The sequence below is a fragment of the Emiliania huxleyi genome, assembly GCF_000372725.1.
Source record: "Emiliania huxleyi CCMP1516 unplaced genomic scaffold EMIHUscaffold_477, whole genome shotgun sequence".
NCBI lineage: Eukaryota > Haptophyta > Isochrysidales > Noelaerhabdaceae > Emiliania > Emiliania huxleyi.
Window position 1 is genome coordinate 40,208 of NW_005198415.1, and position 21,532 is coordinate 61,739.

The window sequence follows — 21,532 nt, forward strand, 5'->3', positions numbered from 1 at the left end:
CACATCAAGTTGCTATAATTCATCTTCGCCACATCTGACTCTTGCGATTTCTCCATAGGCGTGCTCCGCATCAGCCATGTCGACGAGTGGCACGAGCTCGCGGCCATGCCAAGGGGCAGCCCGCTCCCGGCGCCACTCGCCGCTTTGAACGCCGGCTCTGACGTAAGCCCGGCCGACATTGCCCTCTCCGCGAATCTTTGCACGTGGGGCTTGCCGCTCCTCTCAATCCGCGGGTGTTTGTCCGTCGACACCCCGCCGCCGCTCGTCTTTGAGTTGCTTAAGTCGCCGGAGAGGCGCGCTGCGTGGGACGTCCTCCTCAAAGAGGGACGGCTCGTTCGTCAGATTGGGCCGGACAACGCGATCGTCCACGAGGTGTCACTGAGCTTTATTCTCGTCTACTGTACTTCTGGATGAGCTCATACACCATGAGCTCACCCCCTAGGTCTTTGAGCCGCTTAGTGGCGATTTGGGCCGGCCGCACGACTACGCACTGATCAGCTCCTGGCGGTGCGCGCGGCCGACGGGCCCGCCTTGCCTGGCCGCTCCGAGATTGGCCAAAAGTCACCTGAGATTGTTCACGGTCAGGTGTGAGAGCGACGGGTCATACGTGATCGCTTCGCGCTCGATTGTCGTGGAGGAAGTGCCGCCCTCGCCGCAATACCAGAGGGGCGAGGTGTTGCCTTCTGGCTGGTGGATACAACCGCAGACAGACGGGTCTGGCAGCGAGCTAACGTATGCCATCTAGGGGGGCGAAGGCTGCTGGGCCATACGATTGGCCAGGCTCGGCGATCGGTTGTAGGTACGTCATTCAGATGAGGGCCGAGCTTCTTGGCGTTGGCACAGATATTGCGTCGGCGCGCAAGGTTGCGTTCTCGCTTATGCCCAGCCTACTTGGCCTCGTGCGATTGTTGCAGTGCGGGGCGGGGGCGGGGGCAGAGGGCCAGGAGGGGCTCGGCTCGGACTTGCGTCAGGTTTTGCTCGCCATGACGTTGGCCCTATCTGTACTTGTACCTCCGCGATGTATCGGCCATCTCTTGGCTCTATAGGACCTTCTCACCAAGATGCGCACCCTCTTCCACCGCGGCAGCAGCGAAACCAAAAAGAACGAGCAGGTGGTGGAGGGGGCAACGACGGGCCCTTTTGTGAGCCTCCTCTCAGGCAGCCGCGGCTGATGCTTTGCATCTAGCGCTCTTTTTGATTGTGTGTGTTTTGAGAGTTGTGTGTGCGAGCCCTGGGACCACTGTTACCGCCCACAGCTGCCAGCCGATGTATTTTTTGTCCCCGCGAGATCTATTGTTCTTTGTTGTATACAGAAGCTGGGATCTCTGCTGAGGGCCGGTGTGACTGAGGGAGAGTCGGCCCGTCGCAGCTCCCTTGGCTGTTGGCTCGTGTACACGACTTTACATCTGCACCTCATCGCCCAAGCAGCCGCGGTGCGCATCTCTCTCTTGTGTCGCTCATTTGGTGCTTCCCTCCTGCACTCCCGTCGGCGCCTCGAAGGCACTCGCGTTGGAGAGTAGTCTCGCCTCACTGTCCTCGCCCTCTCCCTCCTCGCTGGCTAGCAGGCGCAGCGCCACCTACGGGACGTGCTCCGGACACTTCAAAGATGCCCGTCCCGGCCCTGCTCGCTAGCTGACGCACACCACAGATGCGGTGGCGCTGCGCACGTCGTCGTTGGCCGCTGCCGCACCAATGGCGGGCAGCCGCAGCAGCGAGAAGCCGGTGATGGCCAATAGTGCGAGAGCTGCCCCCGCCATGCCCTGCGAGCACAGAGACGATCCGAAGGAGGTATGGGCAATGGGGCAGCCTGCTTTCCCAATGCGAGCCAGTGTTGCTACAGTGCTGACTGCAGAGTCCTGCGGCGTCGGAGGAGCGTCGTAGAAGAGCGCGCCCACGACGATGACGGAGCAGGTTTTGACCTACGATAGCAAGGAGATGGGCTGGCCAGAAGACAGCCGAGAGATAGCCGAGAAACAGCCGTACGGCCTGACCTGCCCCAGCAGCACGTGTGCCAGCGCGCTAATCAGCCCGAAGATGGCCGTCGCCGACGTGGTCGCCTAATCTCGTAGGAGAAGGTGATCTCGGTGGCTGTCACCTGTCAGCGAGGTAGCCATCGTGATGTGGTCGCCGCTAGCGCAGCGAGCGCACTCGCCAGGATGAAGCCGAAGGTCCTTACGCTTGCCTAGGAAGAGGCAAGTGCGACGGGTGGTGGAGAGTGGCGAGGGAGGAGCGGTGAGGCGCGTGCAAGCTGTACCGCTGTACGTCGACCGAGCTCGTTTGTATCTCGACTGTATGTCGGCCGCATCTCGAAATCCCGATTTTAATCTCGGTTTGCCGGCTGAATCTCACCCAATCGCAGGTGGCGAGGTGCGGCAGGTCCCGGTCCAGCAGCGGCACGTAGGCGAGGGAGAGGAGCGTCATGGCGGGGAGCGCGTTGCTCAGCACCTGCAGCGCACTGAGCCCACCGACCTGTTGCACGTGCATGTTGAGCACCTTTTGTGCCGCCGCGGTGATGACTGCCGAGCACGCGATGAGCGCACCATAGGCGTTGACCTGCACGTCGTCGACGCTTGCCACGCCCACACCGAGGCAGGCGAGTACCAGCGCGACGCCTTGCAGCAGCGTCGTGCGCCGCCCGTACACCACAAAGTCAAATGCGACCAGCGATGGTGTCACAAGGATCTTAACGAGCTGGTAGAAGCCGACGGAGTTTCGGTCGAGCGAGACGTTGGAGAGAGCGTTGCACGCGCTCCAGCAGCACACGAGGAGGTAGAAATTGTGGCGCTGCGTCAGCGGGACTGGCCGCTTCTCAAATCCGCCCGCCACATGCACGAACTCGATTGCTCGCCGCGACAGCGTAGTGCAGCGTCGTGAGCGCTGCAGGGAACGGGAAGGACTTGAAGGTCTCGCGGTTCAGCGAGATGCACATGATGGCGGCGACAAAGTTCGCTGAGAGCAGTGCGGCGTTGCGGGCGATGGACATAACGCACGATGGTGCGCAGCACGCGCGCGGCGGCAGACCGGCAGTGCGGTATCAATACAGCAGGGATGGTCCCCGAGGGCAAGCGCGAGCGGGGGCTTCGCCGGCCGAACGAGACACGTGTCGGACGTTCTGCGCGCGGGAAGTGCAGGATTCTGTGATCTGTGATCTGTAAGGGTCCGCTCGCAGGCGCATTTTGTATACCGAGGCGGTGCCCGGTGCCGAACCTGTCGGACCTTAAGACAGCGTTGTAGATCCCTGGGCGAGGGTGGTGGCGTCCCCGTCGGGTCAGGGCTGAGGGCGGGGGAGACCAACCCGATCTCTCCGGCGTCCCGGGAGCGGGGGAGCGTGATTGCCACCTCCCCCTCTGCTCCCCCTGTGCCAACAGCCCCGTGGGGGTAGACCGCTCGTCTAGCCAATCAGCCTTAAGCGAGCGGTCTGGCCTTTGGAATGGCCGAGTTTGGTGTGGACTTGCGTCCTCGCATCGATCGTGGTTGTAGGGATATCGTTATGAACAACAATCACCACTCAGGGAGGCGGCTGTCCCTGAAGGCGAACCTCAGTTACGAGCCACCCCCCCTACTTGCCTCCTCTTTGTTCCCTGGCTTTCTGTCTCTTGCGCGCCTGCCGTCCAAGCTGTGCCCCCCGCATCTCGCCTCCTCGCACCCACCCCGGTGGGGGGGCGCCTTCGTGCCTTTCGTCCCCTGCAGTGCGTGCGCGCTCCTCCCCGTACGTCACCGGCCCCCCGTCCTCTGAGTGCTGTTGGCTCGCTCCCTCTCCCTGATTCATCGAGTCGCTACGTTCATTCTCAAATCGCCCCCGCTTCCTCGGCGGCTGGGACGTCTCGTGCTCTGGCTGTTCCTCGTCTACGTCCATCACTGTGAATTCGTCGTCTGCCTGGCTGCCTTCGTTTGGGCGGCCCGTTTCGGGTGGTTGCTCGCTCGGTCCTGGCTCTGCTGCGCGGTCGCCGCTGTCTCCTCGTCGTCGCTTCTTGCGCCAACGTCGCTGTCGTCGTTGGCTTGGCCGGCGCGGGCTTGCCTAGTTTCGCCCCCCCTGTGCCCGAGCCGCAGTTCGAATCGTATCTCTGGGCCGGCGCGGGGGCCCCAGAGGGTGTCCATGCGGGGGGGAGATGGGGTCCCCCAGCCCGCCGCAGGCGCCGATTTTTCCGCGCTTTTTTTCTTTTTTGGCGATTTTTTACTTGTTTTCATGGGAATTCGGGCGTCCTTGCGGGGCCATGCTATCACGCCTTGCGACAGCCTGTCGGCGCTGCTGACCGTGCCATGATGCACAATTGATCACCTGCATAGCTCGCGGCCTTAGTATCAAGCATTCAGTGACGACCTGATCGTACGGCCAGTAGGAAGGTGTCCTTCCATCGTGTGCACGCTTCTGACGCAATGCGCGTCACCTCGGATTGGCTGCTGGCACTCTCGAGGCTATGCCTACACAGCCTCGCGCGCATGGGCAGTCAAAAGGGACCACGCACCTTCTCAGGACAGCGCCGGTGCCTCTCTCTTGGACCGGCAAACTTGGTGGTATCGTGTCACCAATGTGGGACCAGTGCGGCATCGCGCCATCGACAGCTCTGAACTGCGCCTCACCACTGACCGGGAAGGCCGCCAAGTGGGCCAGCACAGGTCGCACATGTGGCAGCAGTCAGCAGTGCATGGCTGATAGCTAGAGCAGCAGCGTCAGGGTCGCAGGGTCGGATCGTGTCAAGCCTCTCGCCCGGCCGGCCGCGTGCAGACGTTGGCCTGTCTGCTGTCTGCAGTGATCTGTCGGCGGTCAGTACGACCGATCAGGTTGGAGGTTTCTCATGATTGGAGGGTCTATCTGTGTGTACTCCTTGAGATCTCTCCAAATCTGCCCTCTAATCAACCGTAATCATTCGGGAAGTTGGTGCTCTGAGCGACTCTGTCTCTGAGCGCCGGAGCCCCGGTTTTCCGCACTGCGGCGCGGGGCGCACGGTGTGGGCCGGGGCCCCCGCGCCGGCCCAGAGAATCGTATTCGATCCATGAACCGTTGCGCCGCGAGCTGGTTCCGCCGTTCTCTCCTCGCGCGCGTCCGTTGGCTGCCCTGGCTGCTCTGGCTTCTAGACACTGACATATGGACCTTCAAACTTTGACACACCACACACGTTTCTTAGTCATAGATAGTCTCCAGAGTCCCGCGAGAGAGACTCTCCGCAAACGCGCACCCATGCCACATCATCTCCCGCCCGCACGTCACACACCGGCCAGCAGCTCCGTAAACCGGCTGAGCACGATCTCGTTCTCGCACGAGACCGCCCTCGCATTGTAGGGCGGGACGCAGCGCAGGCAACCGAGCACCTGAGCATTTGGGGTTGGGGGTCTCGCCGTGATGAAAAATAGTCGGGGTCTAAAAGCGCTGCGGCGCACCAGCAAGTCTTCCCCTCCGCACCCCTCCAGCTGGAAGGGGATGCGCTGCCGCCGGAGCGCCTGACGGAGTGTGTGGTGATGGTGGTGTGGGAGGGAGGGCGGAGGCGGCGTGCTTGGCGGAGATATGGGGAGATGCGGCGAGATGTGGGCGAGATGTGGGGGAGATTGGGCCGAGTTGGATTTGTGCTACTGGGAGGCGTGCGGCGGATCTGCGTCGATCTACGGGAGAAGAGACGTGGTGACGTTCAAGGGACCACACGCCATTGGCACGGCGAACCGAGCTCGTGTGAATATGAGTGTGCGTGTGCGTGTGTGCAGTCTGCGTGTGCGTGCGTGTGTCTGTTGAGATGTGCCCCTCTCCGGGACGCCTCGCAGATGGCGTCTCTTCGCCCCTCGATCTCCGCGGGCGTGGCGGTCGAGTCGCTCTGCCTCGACGCGGGCGCCAGGGCGGGCGGGCGGCCGCAGTCCGGCGGCGAGCGAGGAGTGCCTACGCGGGAGGATGCGGACCACGTGGCACGTCGCGGCCGGCGCAGCGGAAATGTTGAGGACCAGTCTCGCCGTGTGAGGAAACCTCCGCGATGGCGTCATGCAGCAGTACCATTGGCAGCACGGCGCCGGGCGGGCCGGCCTGCGAGGGAGCGAGAGTGCCATGAGTCGAGCTGCAAGTCGAGGCGCTGTCTGGGAGCGCGCGGATGGACATCTGGCACTGTGGTGTGGCCGAGGACAGGCGGACGCCAGCCATAAGCAGTGGCCGGTGGCGCTTTGCACCGGTTCGGGCCGGAGGAGCACGACGTTGCCCGTCTCGGGGTCCACAGCGTGCACAAAGCCGAGGTGCACGCTGCCGTCGATGAGGTGCGCGGTGATCCAGGCGCCTGGGGCAGAGGTGGTCGGGCTCGCTGGTAGCGGCGCTAGAGCAGCGGCGCCACACCGGACCTGTCAGGCCGAGCAGCCCCTGGCGGCTGCTGCTGGGCGACTGCATCCGCTGCGCTCTTCCTCTGCCCTAACGACACGGCGCGCTGATTGAGAAAATCCCCGTTTAGGCGTGCGCCTTCGGGAAGCCAGCGGGAAGTTCTCTCGAGGGCTCGAGAACACGCTGACGAAAAAAGAGCCGAGTTGTGCTAAGGGTGTAGACCTTTACTTCTGCTGCCAAGAACACGCTGAGGGGGGGGGGGGGCAGCGGTGGCGGGCGACGCCGAGAACATCAACAGTTCTCTCGAGGTCTCGAGAACAGCCAAGAGCCGAGTTCTGCTCGAGAACACGCTGATCGCCCTCCGCTCCGCCGTCGTGCAGATGAAACCGTGCGTAAGCGTCGCCCTCCTCTCCTCCCTCGCCATCGGCGCACGGGCACTGTCATTAGCAGCGCCGCATGCCGCGGCCGGCTGCTCGCGCACGCCCGTGCTCAGCATGGGTCTCTTCCCGAGCGAGGAGGGTGCGGCGACGGTTGAGCCACGCAACGTGCGCCTCGCTCGGCTGCTCGGCGCGCTGGTCGGCGCGAGCGAGGCGGACGCGGCGTCGCTCCTCGATTCACACACGGAGCTGCTGCTCGAGCCGTTTTCGGCAGGCTCGCACGTGTCTGGCTCCGTCTTTCGCGACGGCATGACGCTCGACGACAAGCTAGCGGAATATGAGCGCTCGCTGGCCGAGCGCATCTCCGCTGCCTCGTCTGAGCCGGTCGCCTCTGCGCTGACGGCCATGCGCGACCACACCATTGCCGCTGCTGCGAGGCTACGAGGCGGTGCGGTCAGCCGCGCTTGCGCAGTCCGCACGGCGACCGCAGCGGCGGCGGCGATGGTGCGGCTGCCCGCTTCCGCTGCCGACCCGGCCACGGAGACGCGCGCATTGCTCGCGGAGGCGCGGCGCCAGCTCGATCCGTGCCAGGCGCAGATTGCCGACGGGAGCTGGGACGCCGTCCGCACGGTGGTCAAGACTGCGCCGCTGGCGAGCGTGCCCAAGCTCGTCACGAGGTATATCGCCGAGCAAGGCGCCGCCGCCGCCGAGGGAGGCTCGTCGGCCGGCTCGGCGGCACCCTGACCTCCACCCTCGGCTGCACCCTCGGCTGTAGGCGAAGCCGCCGAGGAGCTCGTCGTGCCTCGGCAAGACTTTGTGCAGGCACTGCAGCTCCTCGACATGGGCGTGTACAACAACAACTTTGTGTCGGAGCAGAACTCCCCCGGCGCGCGTGGCAAGGGCGTGCAGGTGTGGGAGAGAGGGAGAGGGAGGGAGACAGAGAGAGCTCTCTCGGCCAACCTCAGACATCTCGTAAACTCTGGCTAGCCCTGCCTCTCCGCCTCGCCTCGCCTCGAGCTGTGCCGGCGCACGACTCCTCCTCCTCGTCTCCGCTCAACGTGGCCAGCCTGTGCGTGCAGGTGGACCGAGAGACGCCGTTGCGCCACCTCGCCGAAGCCAAAGCAGCGCTCGACGAGATTCTCGCTTTCTCGGCTGCCGGTGGCGTCCCGTAGCGGTGGTAGCACTTGGAGTGCAGTCATTAGCCTCACACCCCAGGGCCGGGGAGCTAAGAAGCGCACCCAGCGGGCCGGATGATCGACGGGATCGGGCTACGAGCAAGAAAGCCCCGACGGTGACACTGGGGGTGCGCCTTGGCCTGTATATATTTTTCCGGCAAACAAAAAGGAAAACAGAGGGCGGCCCCAGCACTTTGCGTTTCCGGAAATTTCCAGGGAAAACAGAGGGTGTTTGGTGCTCCATTCTGGACGAGTTTCCCTGAGTCTGAGAGCTGGTCTGGGGCAAAATCTGAGGCAAAATCGAGGAAACCGGCAACATCCCGGGCTTTTTCCAGGTATACCCGGGGTTTTCCGCAGGTATGTATGTAACTAGTGAGAGGACTCGAGATTTGTTCGAGATTGGGGCAGAGCGAGTGGGAGAATTCGGCGGGCGAAATGCGGCGGTTTGGATGCGTCCCCTTTGGGACGACCTGTTGGGACGACCTGTGGGACGACCTGTGGCAGCGACCGATGCCGTCACCGGACGCGGCGGCGAGGCACACGGGCGCCGGCGTGGCGCGTCGGCAGGCCCACCACGAGCGGATGCGCGACGAGCGCGCTCGGGAAGCGGCCGCGGGCGACCCTGGGGTGTCGACGGGCCCCCGGGGGCGACGGGGGTGCTCTCGCGGGGGGTCCCCCCAGTCAAGGGGGTCTGGGGCGCAGCCCCAGGTAGCCCGCCGCAGGCGCCGATTTTTTGGGGCTTTTTTGACTGATTTTCATGAGGTGTTGCTACTATTTTGGGACCAGTTGAAGCCTAAAAATGGCTACAAATACAGCCACACCAGCTGCTAGTCGTGAGCTGCTACTGTGTGGCAGAGCCCAGAGAGAGGGCTTTCAGGAGCACTATTCAGTTTGATCCAGCTCGACGTTGTGGAGTAGTAAGACTGTTCCGTTACCGTGAGCGGCCGGCGGCCGGCGGCGGCCGGTGCGGCACGCGGAGCACTCCGCGAGCGGTGACGGGTGCGGACGAGCGAATGAGAGGTTCCTTTCAGCGAGAGATAGGCAGTCCTAGTCTTTAACAACACATCTCCCACAGATAGCGACCTCTCATTCACTCATCCGCGCCCGTCACTGCTAGTCGGGGCACTCCCGGCGTGCGGCCCGGTCCCGGTCGTCACTCCGGTTGCTCGTGTTCACACCGTCAGAACTCAGCTCCGCTAAGGATTGAGTGTCTGAGACTTGGGCATCTTACACAACTTTTGTAGTAGAGCACAATGGCACCCTTGCATCAAGTGCATCACTTCAAAGTTAGACCTAGTTAGAGGTCCCCGTTTTCGGCCGCCGCGGCCGGAGAGCACCCCCGTCGCCCCCGGGGGCCCGTCGAGACCCCAGGCGGGCGACGCGGAGCTTCCGCCGGAGGACGACGCGGTCGAGATGGCGAGCGCCGCCCAGCTGCTGGACAGCGTGGCGGAGGTGGGCCCGAACTACACCCTGCTGCGCAGCAAGGAGACGAAGGCGAAGCGGCGGAAGCGACAGCGCGAGGATGCCAGGGCGGCGCTCGACGGCCACACTGTCCTGTCCACCGGATCGCGCCTCGAGATCTTCTGCGACAGTGAGCGGTGGTACCCTGCGACCGTCATGGCGCGGGAGGAGGACGGGGACGGACGGATCGCGCAACGGCTACCCGGATCGGCGGTGGTGGCACATGCTGGACGACGAGCGGTGGCGAGCCGTCGCAGAGCAGGCCGGCACGGGCGCAGGCGGCGCTGCCGCAGACGGGGATGGGGATGCGGCGATGGACCGCGTGGACGGCGAGCAGGGCGCCCGTGCCGCGGGCGACGCCGAGGTGGCCGAGGTGCGGCCGGCGCCGCCTCCTGTGCGCCGGGGTGTGCAGCGCAGCGCGCTGGCGGACGCCCTCGAGGCGGAGGATGACGAGCGGCAGGAGGAGCCAGTGTTCAAACTTTACCGGTATGAGACCGGTATTTGGTGATATTTTGATTAGTTTTGGAGTGGTATGGTATAGTGGTATGCAATACCCGCAAAATACCCGGCATTTTGCCGATTTGGCTGATTTTGGGCCCAAACCAGCAACAACTCTAACACTCACACGTCATTTGGGGCCTGCTCAAACCAGCCTCAGACTCGGCTCAGAGCCCGGAAAATTTGATGGTTTCCCCGGGAAAATAGAGGGGAAAAGAGAGGGTGCTGTAGAGAAAAAAGGAAAGGAAAAGAGACGGGGTGCGAGAGGAAAAGTATATACAGCCTAAGCGTGCGCCGTGCGAGAGAGAGAGAGTTGTTTTGTTGCCGTGCGCATTCGCAGGAGGGGGGCAAACGTAGACACGGGAGAGCACTTGGAGTGCAGTTGGGAACGCCAGGGCGGTAACATATTTGCGTCGAAATTCCGCCATCAATTTGGAGCACTTGGACTGCAGTGGCATAAATAAATAAATACAACGGACATCCCAAGCTAGGGCTGGGTCGAGGACAGACACGTCCCCACCTTTGCAGGATTTTGCAAAAGCGAGGGGGGAGGGCGCATCGCCGCGCGGAGAGGGCTGGGCACAGGGCACAGGGGATCTCTCTCGCATAGGATATGCACTCGGCGGCACGAGGGCAAGGCTGGGCGTCCTATGTTTGTGCTCCCCCCGGACCCCTCGCTCTCGGGCACTAACCATCTGACCACTCATCGACGGGGCTTGGCGAGCGGCCGCGCTGCGGGGTAGGGCTGGTGAGAATGGGCTCTGGCCACTCGCCCGTGCGGTTGTAACCCCGCATCTGTCGGACAGAGGCCTCGACCGCCCCTCGCGGCAAGCTCTCGAGCATCTCGAGCAGCTCGCCCGCCGCCATCGCCGCCTCGAACTGCTCCCTCATGCCGAGCGCGCCGCATACCCTGCGGACCGCCTCCTGCTGCACCTCGTCCGGCGTATCGGTTTCATAGCCGGACGAGTCAGCGGAGGAGGCGGCCCGCTTGGCGGGCGGAGAGTCGGGCGACGGCGAGCGCGACTGGCGCGAGGGCCCGCTGCCGCGCGCGGACAGCGCGTTCTTGTCAACGAGACGGGGTCCAGCATCGGCACGGCCCCTGGCACCGCGGCCCTTGCCGCGCTGCTGCTGCCCACGCTTCCTGCCCGGGTTAGGGACAGTGAAGGAGCAGCCGCGCACTCCGCCGCCGCTGGGCGGCGGCGGCACGCGCGCGGCGGCGGCCGGGCCCGCAGGCGCGGCGGGCTGGCCACCCGCGGTGGCACCCTGCGGCTGCGATGCGGCTGCGGCGGCGTACGTCTTGGGCGCCGGCTCCGCGGCTGGCGGCGCGGCGGCAGGGGCGGGCGGCGCCGCAGGGCTCGCGCTCGCAGGCGGCTCCGTGGCCTGCGCCTGCCGCTCGTGGCGCACAGCGCGTTCGAGCTGCGAGTGCGGGTGCAGCTGTACGATGACGTCGCCGCTCTGCGTCGCGGTGAAGGAGACCGAGTACGGCGCTTCGCCGTCGTTCTTCTTCTCCGCGTAGACGAGCGCGTAGTCGCACACCTGTCGTTGGTGGTCAGTGAAGATGGTCTCTGTGCAGCGCTCGGCGGAGCCGACGCGAGAGAAGTGCCGCCTGAACGCCATGCGTTCAGGCGCTGTTTGAATGCCCTTTCGGTCTGGCAACCTCACATCAGGGCGGCTTTTTTAATTCTTGACCTTCGATCAAACCTGCTCACTTTGCAGGACACGCGCGCGTCAGCGCTTCTGCCACCCGCCTCCGAGATGCCCCCGTCCGGGCCCCACCGACCGCCGATGGCCGAACGTGGCTCCCCGCCGCTCATCGATGACGCCGGCGAGGCAGAGCCCGACTGGCTCCGCGAGGCGGAAGCTGCAGTCTCTCCGCCCAAAGCCGCTTCCAAGATTGAGCGCCGTGGCTCCTTCACGAGGATCGTCAGCCGGCTTCGCGCCGCTTCGCCAGGCGAGGAGGAGCCGCTGTGGTTGCAGAGCGCCGCCGAGCTCGTATCTCTGCATGACGACGCGCCGAGCGATGCGGCGCCTAGGCCGAGCAGGCCCGGGTGGCGCGGCGGCGCTCAGCCAAAGGCGGGTCTGGTCTGGGTGTGCTTCACGTTGCTTGGCGCAGCCTGCGGCGCCGCGGCCATGTGCGGCGGCGCGTCGCTGGCCGTCCAGCTCTGCGCCGGCGTCGCACGCGCCTCCGGCCGGTGCCCGGCACGCCTTGACTGCAATGGCGCTCTTGAGGCTGCGCTGGCAGAGGTCGCGATGCTGCGGAGCGAGCTGGCACGGAGCGAGCGAGCGCTGGCTGAGGCGACCCGAATGCAAGACACGGCAGGTGTGTGGGGTTGGTGGCTCTGCGCTGCGGCTCTCGTGGGCTTCACCCTCGCCATGGCAGCCATTGGAACGAGGGAGCTGGTGGCGAGCCATGTGTCACAATCGCACTCACCGTCAACACACCGAGCTAAATAAATAAATAAATAAAAACGGACACCTCTCTACTGTGAGATGGGTAACACACACCGAGCTGAGTGAGGGGGCGGGTTCCGGTTTCACGTGGACAAATAATATTACGACCAAGATGACAGTCAAGACAGAGCTCACATACATCACACACACACCGCCGTCGCAAGCGCGGAAGCACGACGCGCGCGTCATGTGCGATGTGGCGGCTGGCGCGCGCGTGCTGCTGGTGTTGCGTGCTGGAGGTGGTGTATTCGTGTGTATATCCTGTCCGCGCACGGAGTGCTGCTGCCCCGGACGCGTTCCGCTCACGCGCGACGCGGCACCGCACACGCGCGATTTCCTGTGCTCCGACGCATCACGAAAGGTTCAGATCGAGAAGCCGCGCAGCGAAGCGCCCATGGCGTGGAACCAAATCTGCTCGCTCCGCACTGCGGCGGCGGCGGCGGCGGAGGTGGGCGGGGAGGCGGGGTCGATGCCGTCCACTGGCGCGTCGCACCAGCCCAAAGCCTCGTCGAGGGAGGCTGAGCCGGCCTCCGCAGGCGGCGCGCCGAGCTCGACAAAGCAGGCGTGAGCGCGGCGCAGCTTGAGCCGCAACGCAGGCCGTGGGCGGAACGGGCTCGGCAGCGGTGCGGCACGAGGCGCCTGCAGCAGCAGATGCAGCCGGCAGAGGCCGAGTCGGAGGCTGGCGAGATCGCCGCACACCTGGCGCCGAGTGAGGGGCGGCGGGCGGTGAGAGCGCGGACAGGGCGGAGAGATTGAGGGACGGGGAGGCGTGGCGGGTGGGCCTCACCCGGACGAGCTCTCTCACGAGACGGCGCTGCAAGCCGCGCAGCTCTGCAGCGGAAGGCGCGGCGGCGGTCGGGCCCGCGTGGCCTCGGACCAGGAAGACGGCTCGCGGCGACGCCAGCGAGCCGCCGAGGACGAGCGCAGCCACCAGCGGCGGGCTGCCGCCGTGTGCGCTGCCGGGAGGCTGGACGGCGGCGAGGGCGCGAGGCAGGGCGCCAAAGAGGAGGTTAAAGGAGGCGACCAGCTTACGCGTTCGGCGAAGCATTGTCCGCCGGCGCGAGGCCTTGCGGCAGCGGCCCGGTGCCGGCCCGGATGGGCCGAGCGCCTCTGCCGCGAGGGCGTCGTACGGCCCTGGGATCTGGCCGTGGATATACAGCACGTGCTTGGCGAGCGCCTCGAGCAGCGCGCCCGCCGCAGCCGGCGACGCCGCTTCGGCGAGGGCCACGGGCGCGTGGAGGCGCAGCAACTGCTTCGCTGCGCGCGGCGCCATGCTCGGGAAAGCCCTTCGTCCAAGCCAACGAGCAGCCTTTCGCGACCTCTTTCGCTCCACAAAAAAACCGCGGTGAGAGGTAGTGTGATCTGTGATCTGTGAGGGTCCGCCCGCAGGCGCATTTTGTATACCGAGGCGGTGCCCGGTGCCGAACCTGTCGGACCTTAAGACAATTGTAGATCCCTGGGCGAGGGTGATGGCGTCCCCGCCCGTCGGGAGGGGTTGTTTGGGGGGGTGCCCTCCCACCGTCACCTCACCAGCGTCCCGGTGAGTACGGCGATCAGAGCTCCCCCGATCGTCGCGCTAAACCGTAACCCGCCGAGGCGGGCCGGATCCACGCGTTGCCAGACCGCCCCGTTGGAGGTAGACCGCTCGTCTAGCCAATCAGCCTTAAGCGTTAAGCGAGCGGCCTGGCCGTTGGAATGGCCTAAGACCAGTCCCCGTCGGGAGAGATCGTCTGGCGGAGGTGATCCTCAAGAGGTGATCTACCGTCACCTCGCCGGCGTGCCCGGCGAGTTCGTTCGGCTGAGATCTCCCCTCCCGCGCCAGACAGTCCCTGTGGTGGTCACGCGGCCTCTGGCTGGAACGGGATCTACCTCGCAAGCGAGTCACCCGGGCCGGCGCGCGTCTTCCGGGAGAGGGGCGGGAGCGAGGGACCTCCTTAGTAAGCCGGCATGCAGGCGCATGCGCGGCCGTTCAGAAACTTTCCCAGCCGTTGGAATGGCTGCGCTCCTGCCCCTCACGCCGGGTGGACAAGCGGGGGGGGAGGTCGATGACCTGCCTAGTCGCCCGACATGCCAGGCATGCCGACCTTTCGGAGCCCCCCCTCGTAGACGTGTGCCGCTGGGATCAAGCCAGTACGCCCGAGGGCGACGGTCCCCCGGTAGTAGGCGTTGGCGCCGAAGAGGGAGGAGAGTCGCCGAAGGACGGGTAGTCGTCGGTCATGCGGGGGGAGGAGTCGTCGGCGAGCAGCAGGGAGGAGAAATGCCTGAGAGGGTGGGGAGGGAGGCGTGAGGCGCGAGGTGAGGGGCGTGGGGGCGCGGGTCTCGGGTCGTGCGCGGGTGGGACGCGAGGCGTGAGGCGCAGGGCAGGGGCAAGGTGTTTTGTGTGTGTGTGTGGGGGGGGTGTTTGTGTGAGGGCTGGGCGGGGCAGGGCAGGGCGGCGGCGAGCGGCGAGCGGCGTCGGCGAGATCGGCGACGAAGAGAGGCGGTGGTGACGTACACGGCGGCAGTGTTCACGGCAGCAGCGCCGGTGGCGGCCCCGCGCAGCGGCGGCGGCGCCCTGAGTGAGGCAGACTGCCCTGCACAGCCTGCTGGGAACGCTCCCGACGAGCGGCGCGCCATGCGGGCCCGCCGCGGGCGACGCGGGCGGCGAGCCGACACGTGTGTCGCAGGCGTAGGCAGCGCTGGCGAGGCGGCCGGCGCCGGCCCCGGAGGCGGCTGCAGTAAGAGCAGCGAGGCAGAAGTCACTGTCCAAGGCGTACTGAGCAGGCTGCCATCGAGCAGCGCGCCATGCGGGCCTGCCGCCGGCGACGAGATTGGAGAGCCGACAGGCATCGAAGAGGTAGGTACTGAGGAGGGCCATCGCGCCACGCGCCCGAGGCGGTCCGCGCCGGCCCTGCAGGCCGTCACAGAGAGCCTGGCGAGGCTGTACAGAATGCCGAGAGCATACTGAGCAGGCTGCCGTCGAGCGACGAGCCATGCTGGCTCGTCGCAGGCGATGAGGTCGAGGAGCCGATGGGTGGGAGCGTCCCAGAGGCTGCCGACCACTGGCGTACCGTTCGCCCTCGGGCCCAGGGGTGGAAGGCAAGCTTCCTGGCGTTTCTGGCGAGCGTCCAGACGTTGCAGAGCATCCGGCAGGCGCGCAGCCAAATTTTTGCTCACCGCACGGCCGTGCGAGCCGTCGGTCGGTGGTGATGGTCGGCGTCGGCGCGCGCCGACCGACGCGGCTGCGGTGGGCGTCATATGGCGGGCGTCGGACTAGACATTGTGCGAATACTGTCCCGTTTTGCTGTTCACAGCTAGGGACGGCCTCTGCGGCAAAGTCAGATTCACCCCACCCCCTACGGCCACCTCCCTCCCACCTACCGCAGCAAACCTTCGGCTCCCGCTCAGAGGCTCGCCGCGCCCGTGCGGCGCGCCAAGGCGGCGCCGAGGCCGGCGCCTTGCACCCGGCCCGCGGCTGGCACCGCCTCGCTCCACCACCGACCGCCCTGCGGCCCCTGCGCAGGCGTGCCACAGGCGTCGCTCAAAAAGCGACGCCGGGTGTGGGCTGCTCCCTTGACCCGTCACCCGCCGCGCCCTCGCCCGGCCGCCTCACCGCTCACGGAGCGCTCGGCTGCTCGCCGCCGCCGCCGCGCGTCCCGCGCCGCCACGTTTGCCCTTGCCTTCACGCGCTCTGCACAAGCAGAGCGCGCGTGTCTGGCACAGACGGAGCAGCGGCCGCGCCAGCGGTCGCTGCTCCGCCCCCCCGCCGTCGCGCGCGCCGCGCGCGCGCTGCCGCCGCCGTCGCCGCCGCCGCCTCCTCGCCGTCTCTCCCTCCGTGTGGCGTGTGGTGCGCGCGTGTGCGTGCAGCGCGCACGGCAGCGTCCCCACCCCTCGCGCGCGCGCGCCGCCGCCGCCGCCCCCGTCCCCGCCCCCGCCCCCACCCCCGCCCCCGCTCCCAAGCGCCCCTTCCCCGGTGTGTGCGGTTAGGGCCTGTGTCTCGTGAGAGGGTATGTGATCTACGTGAGACCCTGCAGATTTCCCTGATTCCCTGTGCGTGTGGGTGTGCGTAGAAAGTGGAACCCATCGAGAGGTGCCGCAGCCGGAGCCGCCGTGTGTGACACATGTTGTGGGAAACCGTTTTTTCTGCAAACATGCAAACGAGACGGCCTGCGCAGCCTCTGACTATTTCGGCGGTTCCAAATGTTGTCCCGGGTACTGCCGCAGTATAGTTCTATTATAGTACGGCTTTTTACTGGCGAGACTCCACAAGTGCTCCAAGTGCTCTGTCTATCGTTCTCCCTTGTCTGTGGTTCTTACTCTTCTGTCTTCTTGTGGTGCTTGAAAAGTTATTTTGGGTCAGAAATGGGTTTTTGTGCGATAATCCTGAGAGTTGAGTCCTCTGCTGTACTCCACGCAGAGACTCCATGCGGCGCCCGGCCGCCCACCGGTAAAGCCGGCCCGAGAGACGTTCGAGCAAGGGCTGGTCCTCGAACTGTGGAATGTGCTCCACGAGTAGTCACCTCAATACCTCAGGCGGCCGTCTGTTTCTGCATCATGAAGATGGGAGCAAGCTTTGATGGCACCGCCGGCGACTCTCCGTCCGAGGCGGCGCCAAGTTCCGGGGCCTTGCGCTTGCCAGAGGCTGTCGCGGCGACAGGGGCGGAGCTAGAGGACGCCCCAGAGCCGCCACCGCCCTCCTCCGACGCCAAGCGCTGCGCCTTGCCGCGCGCGGCGTTGGCCTTGGTCCGCAGCACCTTGGCCGTTGCCGCCGCCGCCGCGGCCTTCACCTCGGCCTCCCGCGCCTCGGCCTCCAGCCGGGCTGCGTCCACCTCCGCAGCTTTCCGCGCCGAGATCTTGAGGTCCGGGTACTTTGACTCCAGCGCGCAAAGCTCGGCCTCGAGCGACAGCCGCCGCGGCGCCACCTCATCGTCTGCCGCCGCCTGCCGCTTTTGGTTAAACCCCAGCGCGCCGTGCTTCTTTTGCGCCGCCTTCAGCAGCATCTCGCCGTCTTGGTAGTTGACGCTCTTCAGATCCTTGTCGGTGAGGAAATAGGCACGCTTGGCCGCGGCCTTGCTCGCACAAAACGAGGGCAGGCATGCCGGAAGCGTCCGCCCCGGCTGAAGCTCGGCAATGGACTCACGCAGGGTCCGGACCTTTGAGGCTGCCGCATGGTGCGCCTCTGCGGCTGCAAGCTTTGCGCGGTGCGCAGCCAGGCCAGCGGCACCGCCGTGCGCCTCCTCCTGTCGACGCTCCTCCTGCTGCCTCTTTTGCGCGCGGGCCTCGGAAAGCTGAGCCTTGTTCCACACGGCATAGGAATTGCCGTGGCACGAGTTGTACCGAGCAGGCGGCATGGCGAGCACCTCTTCCGCCGCGAGGCCGAACTCGGCGCAGGCGCGGCTGAGCGCGAGCACCTGCTTCTCGTATGAGGTCTCGACGGCAGGGCGGCCGTACGAGTAGCCGCGTCGCATCGCACCTCAAAAGGCAACGCAGGACGCGCCCGTCGCCATCGAAAATGGGCGCGAAAGCCGAAAGCGAAAAAGCTTGTGTCGAACCCCGTCAGCATTAGGTGTATTGTTGGCAGACAAGACACAGCAGTTCACCCTCGGTATGTTCGTAAGAACCACATACGACCAAAAAGACAAAACAACACGGGGGTGAACACAGCTAGGAACACTGCTACGTTGGACTAGCACACCTCTGTCAAGAGTCCCCAGAAACCCGAGGAGTCACCCAGTCCACCTGTGTGATGCACGCCCTGTGTGATGCACGCCCTGCGAGCGGGGCGGGGTGCGCAGGTGCGCACTGTGACTCTGCCTCTGTGTTCGTGCGTCGCCCATCTCTCCTGGAGGTGACTGCTCTATTTATTTACTGCTACGAGGAGAAAGAAAATGACGGCGAAAGGGGGGTGGGTGGGAGAACGGAACACAAACGCGGGCACAAAGGAAATCGGCTGTGATGGCGAAACGCGGATCCTCTTATCTAGCCGTCGGAGGGACTCCGTTTGCCGCGAGGGGTCTCCCTGAGGGGTCTCCCTGGGTGGTCTCTCTGGGGGGACTCCCTAGGGGGACTCGCTGGGGGGTCTCCCTGGGGGATCTCCATGGATGCTTGGGGGCTTCCATCAATCGCTGGGGGGCTGCCCATGAATCGCTGGGGGGTGGGGGGAAGGGGGCAACGAGGCGCAGCCCCGCCCGAAGGCCGCGCAACGATTGGGACGGCAGTTTGCACTCGTTTTTCTCCGAACTCGCACTGCCCCGCGTCGAGAGAGAACGCCACCAACATCTGAGATATGACGAGGCTCTTGCTGCTGCTGTGCGCCTGCCTCGCAGCGATCTGCGAGGCGGCGCTGCTCGCGCCGCCGGCATTCTCCTCGCGCCAAAGCCTCGCGGGGCGCGCGCCCAGCACGCGTGCGTCGCTCGTCGAGCGGTTGAGAGGCGGCGCTGCAGACGAGGACGAGGACGAGGACGAGGATGGGGACGAGCTGGACGAGGAGCTGGAGGGCGGCGGCGAGGAGGTGGCGGTGGACGACGACGGGCCGAGTCTCGCCAACCCTTTCCTGGGCGGCGGCGGCGGCGCCGGTGAGCCGGCTGCCCGCGCCGGTCGCATTGGAAGAGGCCTCTGTGGGTGGCCTAAACTGACGCACGCACGCTGTGCAGGAGGGCTGGGCGGCCTGTCGGAGATCACCAAGTCGCTGCAGGACCCGGCCACCCTGCAGAAGGCTCTCAAGGAGCTGCAGGACCCAGCCACCCAGGCGCTATGCCAGCCAGTCGCTGTGGTGGCGAGGGAGGCTGAGCCACCCTCACACCTCGGCCCCTTCGCGGCGGCAGGAGCGGTTCAAGCAGATGATGGAGGACCCGGCCTTCCTCGAGTCGATGAAGGCCTACGCCGAGCAACTCACCAAGGACCCCATGTTTGATCAGCTCAAGGAGCAAGCCGAAAAGATGATGTGCGCCCGACCCAGACTAGCCGAGAATCGCCGAGCTTGGACGAGATTGGTCGAGATTGGCAGAGGATGAGGGCGCGCCGCCGCGCCGCCGCCGCCCCCAGCTGCCGTGGTGCCCCCGCCAGGTCGGACCCGGCCTTCATGGAGGAGATGCAAAAGGCGATGGCGGACCCGAGTCTGATGGGTGCGCTCGCCGGCATGGGCGGGGCGCCGGGTGGCGCCGGATCGGACGAGGAGGACGGCGATGAGTGAGGGCGCCGGCACCAAACCCGGGCCACCGCCGCTCGTGCGCGTCGGGCGGGGAGAGAGGAACAGGGTTGGGCGGTATCTGCGTTTGAGGAGAGAGAGGGGCCGCGCCGCCCCCGCCGCGCCCGCCCAGTACGGAACTCAGTCGCACATCGAGGCCAAAAGTTAACGTTTCCCGCACACCGGTCTCCGGCGCGCACTCCGGTGAGCGCGGTCACCGTGTGTGCGCAACCGGCCACCAAAAGGCAAAACGCGGGGACCCCGACCGACCTTTACCGACCTAGCACCAACGCAGGCTCAACCGCCTTCGCCAAAAGGTTACGAAAAGATGAGGTTATAATCGCGGTGCGCATCTCCGAGGCCGGCGTCTGTGTACATTGTGAGCAGCAGGCTCTTTGTCACGCCGCGATGTGGCGCAGCGCCAAGCTCCTCGCAAATCGCGACGAACGCTGGGTGAGGCAGCTCACCGCCAGTGGCCAGCCCGAGCGCGCGCAGCTCGTCAAAGTTGAGATAGCCGTCACCGTCCGCATCAAAGCGGTCAAAGATGGCGTCGCTTTTGCGCTTCGTCTCTGCCGCGTCTCGGCGCCGTGCGACTTCAGCGATGACCTGCTGCTCTCGCGTCACCTCCGGCTCCACGAACTGAGCTCCCTCCGACTCGCTGATCGCTGCAGCGAGAGCGTCCATCGCTCGGTCCTCCGACTCCATGTCGTCATCGGAGCCGGAGGCTTCATGCTGGTGCGACATCCCTCCGTTCAAGGCTGCCGTCGACGACACCACCGCGTATGGCAAAAAGAATTCCGGCCGGCACGCAGGACTGTGCCGTCCTCCCATCCCTCCCTTCGGTTGTCTGTTTTCTTTCTTTCTTTACTCTGCGAGGAGGGCGACACACCTGTGGTAATCCCGTCGGCAGCTGTCACGATACTCCCGAAGGGGACCCCAGCGCCAACATCATCTGTGGAAGCAAGTACAAGTAAGTGTTCGAAGAGAGAGTGGACCTGAGCAATGATACGACCTGGCGGCAAATGATCGCAGTGGGCGTCAGAACACAGAAGAGTCGTCCTTGCCGCTTGCGCGAGGAGAGCTCGATAAACTCGAGGGGCCAAAATATGCCGCGAGGAGGGCAGAGCTGCGCCGAGCAGCGAGAGCAAGGGAGCGGCAGGCAGCGGCGGCGTCGCAGAACGAGGCAGAGGAGAGCGACGCGACAGAGGAAGAAGCGACAAGAGAGAGAACGAAGAGAGTGGGACGACCGCGAGGTGGCATGGACCATGGTACCTAGCTCCTAGGTAGGTTGCAGCGAGAATCGGCGAGAGACTGCGAAGAGAGATAGGAAGAGGCGGACGCCCAAGGGTGGGCGACGGCTAGCGCATCATACCCCTCTCCTTAAAATCCCTGTGTGGTGGCGGCGTGTCGTCCTCCCTGCTTCCCATCCCTCCCTTGGGTTGTCCGCTTTCTTTCTTTCTTTACTCTGCGAGGTCGGAACACACGAGCTCGTCAATGTCTCCGCCGCCTCGTCTTCGTCAGGTCCTCGTCCATGACTAGCATCGCCGGCGACTCACACGATGCACCCGCTGGCGAGCCGCTTGAGCGCGTCCAGCACCTCCTACCTTCTGCCGGCCGGCGGACTTGCCGGCGGCCCGCGCGCCCACGGGCCCCCAGCATGCAGTGTATAAATAAATAATATGGTCAAACTCTGCGGCGCGAGATAGGATTTAGGGCCACATGTGTCCCCACCCTGCACGATCTTGGACTTGGTGTGAGGGATCTTCAATCCGCCCCCTCACCCCTCATCACAACCAGATCACAACCCGACACAGAAGAGCGGCTTGGGCAAGAGTTGGGGCTCGGCGTCGATCCCGAGGCTGCGGCTGCGAACTGCGAGTGAGAGGGGCTTGGGTCGCGGGGGCGCGGCGGGGGAGCCGCCGCGCAGCGTTGACGCGCGCGCACCGCGCTCTTGCTCCGCTCGCCACCTCTCGCAAAGGTCGAAAGTGCAGTGTAGAACTCTTATCCTCACCCGACTAATAAAAAACTCGTCCCCCTCCCTCCTCCCCCTCCATCGTGAGGTTGATCTGCAGCTGCTGGATAGGCGTAATTGCCGCTGTCGCTGTCCCCCCCCACC

The 21,532-nt window shown here is 65.4% G+C and overlaps 9 protein-coding genes across 9 annotated transcripts; 4 read left to right on the forward strand and 5 right to left on the reverse strand.

Annotated features, from left to right (window-relative positions):
• Positions 1 to 105: 105 nt before the first annotated feature.
• On the forward strand, positions 106 to 745 carry EMIHUDRAFT_245804 (hypothetical protein; the record flags this gene model as incomplete). Its single annotated transcript, XM_005767870.1, has 3 exons — positions 106 to 372; positions 443 to 507; positions 586 to 745. 3 exons carry the CDS (start codon positions 106 to 108, stop codon positions 743 to 745), a joined length of 492 nt encoding a protein of 163 aa, XP_005767927.1.
• A 712-nt stretch (positions 746 to 1,457) lies between these two features.
• Positions 1,458 to 2,983, reverse strand: EMIHUDRAFT_119356 (hypothetical protein; the record flags this gene model as incomplete). Its single annotated transcript, XM_005767871.1, has 6 exons — positions 1,458 to 1,577; positions 1,668 to 1,760; positions 1,848 to 1,919; positions 1,992 to 2,057; positions 2,350 to 2,784; positions 2,855 to 2,983. The coding sequence occupies 6 exons, from the start codon at positions 2,981 to 2,983 to the stop codon at positions 1,458 to 1,460; spliced, it is 915 nt and encodes a 304-aa protein (XP_005767928.1).
• A 2,222-nt stretch (positions 2,984 to 5,205) lies between these two features.
• Positions 5,206 to 6,358, reverse strand: EMIHUDRAFT_245807 (hypothetical protein; the record flags this gene model as incomplete). The annotated part of the gene is made up of 5 exons (XM_005767872.1): positions 5,206 to 5,310; positions 5,380 to 5,439; positions 5,951 to 6,007; positions 6,148 to 6,251; positions 6,313 to 6,358. The coding sequence occupies 5 exons, from the start codon at positions 6,356 to 6,358 to the stop codon at positions 5,206 to 5,208; spliced, it is 372 nt and encodes a 123-aa protein (XP_005767929.1).
• Positions 6,359 to 6,669: 311 nt separating this feature from the next.
• Positions 6,670 to 9,810, forward strand: EMIHUDRAFT_119357 (hypothetical protein; the record flags this gene model as incomplete). Its single annotated transcript, XM_005767873.1, has 4 exons — positions 6,670 to 7,114; positions 7,442 to 7,575; positions 7,746 to 7,824; positions 9,434 to 9,810. The coding sequence occupies 4 exons, from the start codon at positions 6,670 to 6,672 to the stop codon at positions 9,808 to 9,810; spliced, it is 1,035 nt and encodes a 344-aa protein (XP_005767930.1).
• A 677-nt stretch (positions 9,811 to 10,487) lies between these two features.
• EMIHUDRAFT_119358 (hypothetical protein) lies at positions 10,488 to 11,417 on the reverse strand (the record flags this gene model as incomplete). Its single annotated transcript, XM_005767874.1, has 1 exon — positions 10,488 to 11,417. One exon carries the CDS (start codon positions 11,415 to 11,417, stop codon positions 10,488 to 10,490), a length of 930 nt encoding a protein of 309 aa, XP_005767931.1.
• A 168-nt stretch (positions 11,418 to 11,585) lies between these two features.
• Positions 11,586 to 12,350, forward strand: EMIHUDRAFT_245813 (hypothetical protein; the record flags this gene model as incomplete). Its single annotated transcript, XM_005767875.1, has 2 exons — positions 11,586 to 12,120; positions 12,319 to 12,350. 2 exons carry the CDS (start codon positions 11,586 to 11,588, stop codon positions 12,348 to 12,350), a joined length of 567 nt encoding a protein of 188 aa, XP_005767932.1.
• A 264-nt stretch (positions 12,351 to 12,614) lies between these two features.
• On the reverse strand, positions 12,615 to 15,080 carry EMIHUDRAFT_245814 (hypothetical protein; the record flags this gene model as incomplete). The annotated part of the gene is made up of 4 exons (XM_005767876.1): positions 12,615 to 12,950; positions 13,039 to 13,537; positions 13,777 to 13,951; positions 15,008 to 15,080. The coding sequence occupies 4 exons, from the start codon at positions 15,078 to 15,080 to the stop codon at positions 12,615 to 12,617; spliced, it is 1,083 nt and encodes a 360-aa protein (XP_005767933.1).
• Positions 15,081 to 18,497: 3,417 nt separating this feature from the next.
• On the forward strand, positions 18,498 to 19,649 carry EMIHUDRAFT_445580 (hypothetical protein). The gene is made up of 4 exons (XM_005767877.1): positions 18,498 to 18,805; positions 18,884 to 18,978; positions 19,055 to 19,173; positions 19,296 to 19,649. The coding sequence occupies exons 1-4, from the start codon at positions 18,517 to 18,519 to the stop codon at positions 19,420 to 19,422; spliced, it is 630 nt and encodes a 209-aa protein (XP_005767934.1). The 5' UTR covers positions 18,498 to 18,516; the 3' UTR covers positions 19,423 to 19,649.
• Positions 19,650 to 19,734: 85 nt separating this feature from the next.
• On the reverse strand, positions 19,735 to 20,247 carry EMIHUDRAFT_245817 (hypothetical protein; the record flags this gene model as incomplete). The annotated part of the gene is made up of 1 exon (XM_005767878.1): positions 19,735 to 20,247. The coding sequence occupies one exon, from the start codon at positions 20,245 to 20,247 to the stop codon at positions 19,735 to 19,737; it is 513 nt and encodes a 170-aa protein (XP_005767935.1).
• Positions 20,248 to 21,532: the final 1,285 nt, after the last annotated feature.